The sequence below is a fragment of the Parasteatoda tepidariorum genome, chromosome 7 (assembly GCF_982258835.1).
Source record: "Parasteatoda tepidariorum strain Cologne lab strain chromosome 7, Ptep-v5.0, whole genome shotgun sequence".
NCBI classification, from domain to species: Eukaryota; Metazoa; Arthropoda; class Arachnida; order Araneae; family Theridiidae; genus Parasteatoda; species Parasteatoda tepidariorum.
Window position 1 is genome coordinate 103346918 of NC_141761.1, and position 10172 is coordinate 103357089.

Sequence of the window (10172 nt, forward strand, 5' to 3'; positions counted from 1 at the left end):
TGTGTCTAATGAGCTGGGTTCAGTGAGATTATTGCACTCTCATGAGTAACTCTGCTGCATTTTGCAAGATATTCTCAATTTCAGGCATCATTTTCCACTCTTTGATATCGAACCGAAAAATCTCTTGATCATTTTATATTGGTCAATATGTTCAAGAAAAGAGTTCTTTGTCAGAAGCTAATTATTTTATCATGATCATGTAAGGTCTTTGAAAAATATTTTGAATTTTCTTAATATATATAGTGCTTAAGTACTTAAAAGGTGCTTATTGTTGAAATATTTGGCTATGCGCCCTGTTTAAAAACAAACTAAAAAAAACTTCACATACATAAAATAAATCATTTTTAAGATATGAAACAGTTATTAAAACATCTTTTAATGCCCAAGTACCTGAAATTTTCATTGTAATGTAGAAAATAGATTTCAGTTAAGTTTTCTTGGTGATAAACTATTCAAATTATTGGTGTTAGCATCAAAATTAAGTAATTTTTGTATAAAAAAACGTGCACTTTATACAATCGAACATATTTATTTAAAAAAATATATTAGGTAGTGTTGTTTATTCTTAGCCTTTTGTTATAAAAAGTAAGATTCTTAAGCAACCCCCTGAGTGCCTTGGGCCCTCAGAGGTACCCATGCATAAAGACGGTACTACCTCTAATCAGGTTATTTTTTTAGGCCAATTACATTGACTTATTTTTTGGGATTGAAGTTGATTTATGAAAAGAATTTTAATTATAGGTTATCAATACCTTTATTTTTTTTAAACTTAGCTATAAATAATGAATACAAAATCTAAATTACGTAAATCTGTTATTTAAAAAAAATTTATAGATTAATTGTGTAGATTTGGGCTTTAAGATTTTCTTTTGCATTTATATTTTAAATGAAGAGTTTATTGAATAATTCCTAGATTTTTAAAAAAAATTTGAATAAGTAAAAGAATTATATTAAATTTTATATTTTTTATAGCAAATAAATATTTTTGGACAATTTTCTATCATAAGTAAACAAATTGATCTCTCATAATTTTATTTTGTTTTAAATGTGAAGAAAATTGGTTATTCTAGTTATAAAAACTTTTTGTCAAAATATTTAGGTTTCCATAAAAATTTATAAATACATTCAAAGTTTAGATAAACTTTTAATGCTATGTTAATGCTAAACTTTCAATAAAATACACTTTCATTTTTTTTTTAGAATTATTTTTAAACTTGAGTTTTTTTTCTTCTTCTTTTAATGATATTTTATGTTTTAGAATGTGTAGAAGATAAACAACCTCTTGATCCTAATCACTTGCGTTCAATATTATCTCACGGACGTCGAAAAAGCCATAAAAAGTCTGTCAAATGGGTGGAAGATGTCAATTTGAAAGAAATTTTTTACTTTGAACTGGATGAAACAGAAAGAAGTAAGTTCTTAAAATGTAGTCCTCAGTAAATTATTTGTTATCATAATTAATGTTAACAAAACTTGCTAATTTCAAGTCATTATATGTTTTATTAGTGACCGTCAAACAATTTTTTCTTCGACAATATTATTGACCATTTTTTATTTAATTTTAAGATAATAGGTGCAAATAGCATTGTTCATTCTTTAAACTGTTTTTGATACAATTTTGGTTCATTATGAATTTATCATTTTATCTGCCACTGTAATGTTCATTATAATTTATTAGATTATTTTTCTCAGTTGCTGCAATGATTTTGACTAAACTGTCATATAACATTTTTGTAATTGGACAATGTTTTTGATCATTTTATCAGAATATAATATCAATTAAATATTTTTATTGCACACGGCTGTTTAGAGAAAATCAAAGTCTTCAATTTTTCACATTACAGTTACTCAGTTTATGAGTTTAGTATTTTAATTGCAGTCTATTATGTTAATTACATTATTGAATTCGTCCTCAAAGTGAATGCAATAATTTTGACTTGACTATCAAGAGACTATTTTATTCATTCATTTATATTTTTATAAAGTTCTTTGCTGAAATTAATAATCAATAAATATGAGTCTTAAATATCAGATAAGTCATAAATATTGTGGAAAAAAATTATTTGTATTTGTTTTTTTTTTCCCCACTTTTTTTTACGATTGGTATTTATTTTTTGTTATAGTAAATGTCTTAAAGCATCAAAACTTTGGTGATATGAAATCAATTGAATTGAAGAGAGAAAGAGAAGCTCTTGAGTTAATGAAACGCTCAGCTGGTGATAGAATGGAAGAGATGATTCATGTAAGCATAAATGAAATGTATTAAATTATTATTAATTAACATTATTTTAATTCTTTAATATATATATATACCTATATATATATCATCTTTTTTTGTTGAGAGTTTACTCCAATAGCTGTTAATAGTTTTCCACTATTTCTTCATTAATTTTTTGCACTATCAGTCAACAAAGTATTAAGGATTATCATAATTTAGATTCTTTTCTTATAATCGAGAATTGATTCATTATTTTTTTTTTTTAAATTAGTTTTCTAATTTTGTTTAAGCAGTGAAAATTACTTTCTAAATAGTGATTATTATTTTAGTGCTAAATTATTTAAATCACTAAAATTCCCTTTTGATTAATAGTATTTTTCCCTAAAATAAATTTTCACCCATATCCCCCCCCCCCTAAAATAAGCACTGTATAATAATCACAAATTACCTCTGCACAACTTTATGATTGCATTAAGTATTCTACCTTATAGTTTTAATTTGTTTCTGCTCTTATAGATTTAATAGTTTTAATTTGTTTCTGTTCTTATAGATTTAATAGTTTTAATTTTTTACTGCTCTTTAATTTGCAAGCATTATGAGTGTAGTTCTTAAATAATTATCATACTTTAAAAAAAAAAAAAATCTTTTACAAATTTAAATTATGCTTGCCAAGTAAATGAGATCAAAATTGTTTGAGGAAAATCAACATTGGCAATTTATATATTCACTCCCTAATGACTATGATATATTTTATTTTTATAAAAATACATATATAAAAGATTTTATATAGATACATGACTTACTTGTTTCATTATTTTAGTGGTGGATGTTCCCAATACTCATTGATGCTCCGCCACCCCTTGTTGAGCCCGGTGCCCAAAGTAAAGAAAAGGAACTTGAACGAGTTAGACAGCAGGCAACATTGCAAGAAATATACTTCACTAGAGAAATGTAAGCATTATCATTTAGGCATTTTAAAGCAATAATTTTGAGATTAATTTCAAATTGTTCCAAAAATTTCATTTAATTTTATTGTAAGTCATAGCAAAAATATGTAAGACACAAGATTTGTTTTTTTATAAAAAAAATATCTATCTCTATTTAAGACAGGTTTATAAAATTGTGTGCAATTATTACATATAATAACCGAAATAATTGTTACAAGTTAAAAATTTATTGCTACATTTTTTGGCCGAGGGTGTTCAAAAGCGCTATTTTCCGTTTGTAATTTATTGTTGATCCCTCAAACCTCTAAAAGATTTAAACTGCATTGATAAGTATGAAAAGTCGTACAGTCTAAACACTTCTCAAGTTATAAAATGATACTTTAAGTATTTCTTTGGAAAATATGAAAAAAATATATTGTCATAGTCGTGTTTCCATTATTTTGCCCTCCTCCTATACTTTTAATAAAGTGGCACAGCCTATCCTCCTTTGGATCTTTTGCCATAAAACTCTACATTCAATCAATCAATCAGTACCTTTAATAAAATGTCATATTATTGATTTCTGTATTAACTATTCATTATTTATCGTGTTCAAAAATTTATCTACATTGTCTTTTCAGACATTAAAGAAAAGGTTTATTTCAAAATATTTTTGTTATCTTTACAATACTTTCGTTACGCAGTTTTTTTTAAATACATGAGATATTGTATCTTGAGGGCAATTTTTCTGATTCTTGATTTTTTTTTTTTTTGCAGCATTTGTATCGTTTTTTATTAATTGTTTAAATAAATACTGCATTAGGTTAAATGCATCATACAACTTTAGCTTCGATTATTAATCAACTAATAATAATAATTTAAATCATCTTGTTGATTTTATAACCATTTATTTATACTGATTTCTGCATGATAAAGCTGTTCAAAAAACTAATTCATTGTTAAAGATACAGGAATTAACTTAAATGTATTAGATTTCGGGGGAAAAGCACAGTTTTACATTCCTTATTTAATTGCATTCATCTGAAAAATTGTATTGATCTGAGTCTGTGATTTTATTGTAAATTATCGCAAGTTTATTTTATATGAGAAGTTTCATTTTATGAGTTGTGAGATTTTGTGTTTTTGTCTTTACTTTAGTGTGTTTCTTCTTTCATTTTAATGAAACAATTTTTATTTTATTTCATTTATTTTATTTATTTAATTTTATTTATGTATTAAATTTTATTTATTTATTTTTATAGGATCCCAGACTCTCCACATGAACCAGATTTAGAAATTGTTCCTCCCCAAGAGCCTAAGGTCATTCCACTTGATGAGGTAACTTTTGCGGTTATTTATTACTATAATTATCTATTATTACTATAATTGTCTTAATATTACTATTAATTAATAATTTTGTAATGTTCTTTGCTGAAATGAAATTTAAAAAGTGCTTAAAGGTGCTTATTTTTGATTTTAATTTTTTTTTAAAAGCCTTTAGAAGTGCCTTTTTTATTTGGGGTCAGTAAAAAGTTAATTTTCTATCTTTTAAAAAGAGATTTTTTTCTTTGCCGTATCGAATGTCATTCTAAATTACGAAAATGCATGATATTTGTAATTTTCTCTGCAATATTTATCAGAAAGTTATGTAAAGTTTCTGAAAATGTTTCTAAATTTTATTGATTTTATGTTTGTAAATTAAGAACTTTAAGCAATAGAAAAAAATAATTTTTATTACTACACAGATCCTAATTGTGATTTATTTATTTATTGGAAAGTGATTAAAAATATTATTTGAGTGCTTAAAGGGTGCTTATTTTTTGTTGAAAAATCTGGCTGCACACCCTGTGTTTAATAAATCTATTTTATTAATATGGTGCATTAATAAAAGTCATTGAAAAATGTTACTATGTACAAATTAGTTTTCCTCATTTATCTTTGTGAAATATATAAAATTTGGGGGTAGCAAATTTAATTTTCAAGAAGTTTGATAATTTCATATTTTCATATGTTTGGTTGGAACCATGTAAATATTTTTTATGAAATATCTTTTTTAATTTTAGGAAAACGCAATAGGAGCTGTAATGGATTACTCGCATATGGAACTTCCTAAACCATCTCTACCGGATGTTATTAGTACTTTGATGAAACTGCAATCAAACCGAACTCTTCTTCCTTTACCGAATAATGTTCCAGAACAAGTATGTTTGCTTTGCTGATTTTATTTGGAATTTATTGATTCCCCATCAATTAAATTTGAATTATAAATCTGGTGTAATAATGACTTTTTTTCTTACAATAATAGAGTTTGCGCATTAAAATAGAATATTTAAAAGTGATAGGGTTTATTAGTTTTTAAATTTAAAAATATATTTTAAAATTGTAAAATCAAAACATTGTATTTGCAAAAAATCATCAGTAGTCCCTTTTCCAAAATGGGATATTTTTTTATCATCTCGGTTTTTGTCTTGAATTATGCCAAAAGCGTTGTTTTCATATTCTATTCAATGTTTTCACAATTCATTCAATTACAATAATGTTATTAAGATATGTATACTAATAAAATTTTATTCTTCCTATTGAAGGTTCGTATGTGTGTACATCTGAACTTTCAATAATATGAAGAAAATAAATTTAATTAGCGCATATCCTAATTATATTTAGGGAGATTACCGTATCGTGATCTCTGGCGGAATAATTGCTAAGTCTTGGCAACTTTCAGGCAGTGGCCTGTGAGATACTTAAAAGAAAAAAAGAACTTCGTAGAAAAGGACCAACTCAAAACGTACCCACCTCGGGCAAATATCTAGCTGTTTATTTATTTATTTAAAAAAAAATTGGAACTTTGAAATATTTTTGGCACTTTGGCTATTGTAGTTGGCGCAATAGATCACGATAGGGAAATATCCCCTTATATTTTTTAAAAACGTAAAGAGTTTTAAAATATTTTGTGATTGCTTGAAAAGTGATTATGAGATGCTTATTTTTTGTTCAAAAATTTGTCTAAGCACCCTGTATGGTAATATTAGTACAATATTATCTTTTTTAAATGTGAAATTTGCCTAACGAAAGAAACATCGTAAAATTAAGTTTTCCACACGAAAAATATTTAATACATAAAATATAAATAATGATGATTATTTTTTAAGTTGTTATTAGTTGTTTTATAGGCTGTTGTGATTAATGTTTTAATTTCTTTTTATTTTAGATTCCTCATGATATGAATCTCATGGGTCCACCTTTAATGAGTCCAGATTTAATGAAGCAAATGAATCCTCCAATGTCTCTAGCTCAGCCTTATGATCCAGGTAAAATAAGTCTCATGTGTAATTTTTTTTTTTTTTTCAAATTGTATTACATGTTTTTTTCAAAAGTGCTTTTGTTTTAATTCTTCAATTCAATGACTTATTTTGAAGGAAAAAAAGTTAATAATTAAAGTCAACTTAGTAATAGACCAAGTAGTTAAATATATTGTTGTAAACAAACTTAATTTCTACTTATTAGATATATTATTTTGGTATTTTTGTAAAACCAAACAAAAAGTATTATTAATTAATATTTTGATACATTTAATTCCTCAAAATATCAACACTATTTTAAAATTTTCATTATTTTACCAATGAGTAAGTTATTCAATATAAATGTCGGCATACATAAGGCAATACTTTTCTTTTTCATTTTAAAAATTGGAAATAAGACGCTCAACAATTTTAAACTATATTTTTTGGCCTGTTTTTTAATTGTTATTAGTCATATACCTTTTCTATTCAATTTTCAAAAAGGTTTATTATTGTATTAAATAATACCATAAAACATTTTAAATTTTTTATTTGTACTTGTATGTGTTACTTTTTCTAGAAATTAGGTTTAAGTTTTTATTGAACAAATTATAAATGGAAAATTTAAATTATAATTAAAAAACTTTAAAAAAAATCTGATTTAAGTAACAGGAAGCATACTAAAAATCCCCATATCATGACAGAAAGACTGAGTCAAATTCTTATTAAATTAATTTTTAATGCAAGTCCTTTTTCTTAGTTTATATTGCTCACTTTTCAGCTAAATATCTGTATTTGAGTATTTTTCAGTACGATTTCCTGAAACAGCAGTTTTATATTATTTGACTAATCTATTTATATTGACTTCTCATTTACAGCTGATCCAGTCTCAGTCATGCCAGCCAACAGTATGATACCACCTAACATGATGATGCCTCCTAATGAAATGCCAATTATGTTTAACAATAATAGTATGGCTTTATCTCCTGACTCTCAAAACGTGCCTCCTCCACCCGAGTGGAAGCAGCCGTTTTATGGTAACTACCCAAATGAAATACCTCCCATGAATCAAGGTCACCGGTCTAACATGAATCAAGGACCGAACATGAACCAGGAACCTCCTCATAATATGCCTCATGGACCTGGAATGAACATGGAACCTCACATGAATCATGGTCCAGGAATAAGGCCTAGAATGATTCAAGATAATTATAGACCTCCTCCAAAAGGCCCATCTAGAGGAATGGGTATGTAAAGATTTTTCTTTGCCTTATCGATTGTCGTTCTAAATTACTAAAAATTCATGCTTTTTTTTACAATTTTCTCTGCAATATTTATCAGAAATTAGTTATTTTATCATGATAATGTAAAGTTTTTGAAAATGTTTTTGAATTTTATTGATTTTATGTTTGTAAATGAAGAACTTTAAACTGTAGAAAAAAATATTTGTTACTGCATAAATCCTAATTATGATTATTATTTTTTTTTTTTTTGAAATTGATTTAAAATATTTTTTGAATTGTTAAAAAGTACTTTATATGTGCTTATTTTTTGTTGAAAAATCTGTCTATGCAACCTGTGATATGCTTTCTCACTCGAATGCAGGGCTCAAAGTTTTCCTTAATTTTCTTTAAAAAAAAAAAAAGGGAAAGAAAGTGTCCTTAAGTATTAAACCTGCCTGTCATACTTTTAAGAGAATCCTCGTATTTTGCTACGACTTAACGATTTTCTATATTTAGACAATTTCTCCATTTAAAAAAAAAAAAAAAAAAAAAAAAATTAAAACGGAAATTCTTACATAACTTAAAAATTTGAAGTTTTTTTAAAAAATGTTTCTTTTTTCACTTAAATGCACAAACCATTAAAACTGTTACCTGTTCTATATCTGCGAATTCATGTTGGTATTGCACAAATTGCTCCTATTAGAGAATCAGCATTCTTAAATTGTCCTCAGGTTTAGAAGCAATTTTGTTCTTAATTTTTATATTTTGGACTTGTAGCCCTGTTCCAGACACACTATATTAATTCATCCCAAGTGCAACACCTTGCTTTATGGCACTCTTATTATGCGCTATAGAACATCAAATGTGCCAAAAATCATAGAGGGGATTGAATAGAAAGTTATAGGGGTGCTCTGGTTGGGGTGCTTAATTTTCATTCCAAATCTTTCTTGAAATATTTTTCTGCAACTTAATTGTAGTGTTTTCATAAGCGATAAATAACTAAAACTAATTAAAAATAAATGTTATGTTGAACAGATTCTGAATTATGCAAATCACCATTATGAATTATTACGTATAAAAAAATTTAGATTTTAAAAATTTTTTAGAAAGGTCACTTGATTTTGATCTTTTAAGAATAATTTATTCTTTGATTAAATAAGGGGTTTGTTTATTCTTTGTTGAATAATTACTGGCTCAAAGCTATTCAAAGGCTGTTGCTCTTGAAACTTTTGAATTGCTATTTTAGCATTCAATATTTGTATTTGTTTCCATAGTTGCCTATTCTACTGGATTTTCCAGTAGACTACTGGATTTTTGCCAGTTTTACCTGCTCTACTGGTTTATTTAAAATTCTCCCAGTTTTTGTACGTTTTAGAAAATTCTCTAAAATTGAGAAAGTTTCCTAAAAAAAAACCTATTGTAATAGAATTTTTGTACAAATTGATTATTGCTTGCTTGAATATTTAAATAATTAATATAAATTTCATGATAATACACAATGAAGTAAATAGTAGTATAATGAAGTACATAATAAATTTCATGATAATACATTATGAAGCGAACTTCATTTATAGAAATCAGTTCAAAACTAAAACTTTTTTTTATTTAGAAATCTCTTTTGATGACTGTAAAAATCTCTTAAAATTCCCTATGTGTAAAATATTTAGTACATAAATGCAAAAATTATCATGAAATTTATATTTCGAAAAATCTACTGTATTCTTTCCTATCCAAGTTGGTAGCTTTGACAGCAACTATCTCACTTGCAATCGTTAACTGTCATTAAAACTGACTAACTATAATTACTGTATACTGTATAATTTCTATATTACTGTATTGTATCTGTTTCTCATGCCGTAATTTTTTCTTTGCAGTTCCAAGACCAAGACATCATGCTCATAAAGTTCCTTGTAGACATTTTATAGGTAACGGTTGTCGTTTCGGAATGAAGTGTACGTTTTTACATCCCGGAATCAATGGACCACCACTATAACACAAAACTATAAACACACTGTCTAGTGCCTTATGTGATTTCAAATAATAAATCTGTGATACGAACTGCCTCATCATTTCATCATGAGACCCCTTTCATTACAATATGCATATTTGTGATAATTTTCTATTATAATTGTCTTGTGAGCTTTCTAATGATTTTTATTTCAGTTTTGAAATGCTTCTGCTCTACCGTGTTTCATTGTTGATAAAATAAGGTTTCCAGTTATAAATAGCAATAAGTTATGAAGTTAAATTTTGTTCAAAAAAATATTTTGCTTTTTTTAAAAGTTAAATAAATGCATTTGAAGGAGAAATTGACTTCCTGTCTTACTTAATGTTTCGGTTTGTTATCAAGATAATATTAATACTATGTGCTGTGATTATTTTTCAAAATTAAAAGCATCTATTTTCTATATATGTTTTTATATTATGAGTATATGAATACGCATTACTCAATTGGGAAGAGTAGCTAAAATTAATTATGAAACAAAAGTTTTTTATTTTTTTAATCTGGTAGGTGTTTTTAAGAATA

General features: G+C 26.0%; 1 protein-coding gene across 3 annotated transcripts in view; it reads left to right on the forward strand.

Annotated features, from left to right (window-relative positions):
- LOC107436283 (serine/threonine-protein phosphatase 1 regulatory subunit 10) overlaps positions 1-9954 on the forward strand; it is a 59980-nt gene extending 50026 nt beyond the window's left edge. For all 3 annotated transcript variants that reach the window (XM_016047927.4, XM_016047926.4, XM_016047925.4), the window contains 8 exons: positions 1259-1411; positions 2124-2242; positions 3039-3169; positions 4407-4482; positions 5208-5345; positions 6353-6452; positions 7301-7669; positions 9520-9954. In XM_016047927.4, coding sequence (XP_015903413.1) covers positions 1259-1411; positions 2124-2242; positions 3039-3169; positions 4407-4482; positions 5208-5345; positions 6353-6452; positions 7301-7669; positions 9520-9638 — 1205 coding nt within the window. In that variant the 3' untranslated portion in view covers positions 9639-9954. The remainder of the gene's footprint in view (positions 1-1258; positions 1412-2123; positions 2243-3038; positions 3170-4406; positions 4483-5207; positions 5346-6352; positions 6453-7300; positions 7670-9519) is intronic.
- Positions 9955-10172: the final 218 nt, after the last annotated feature.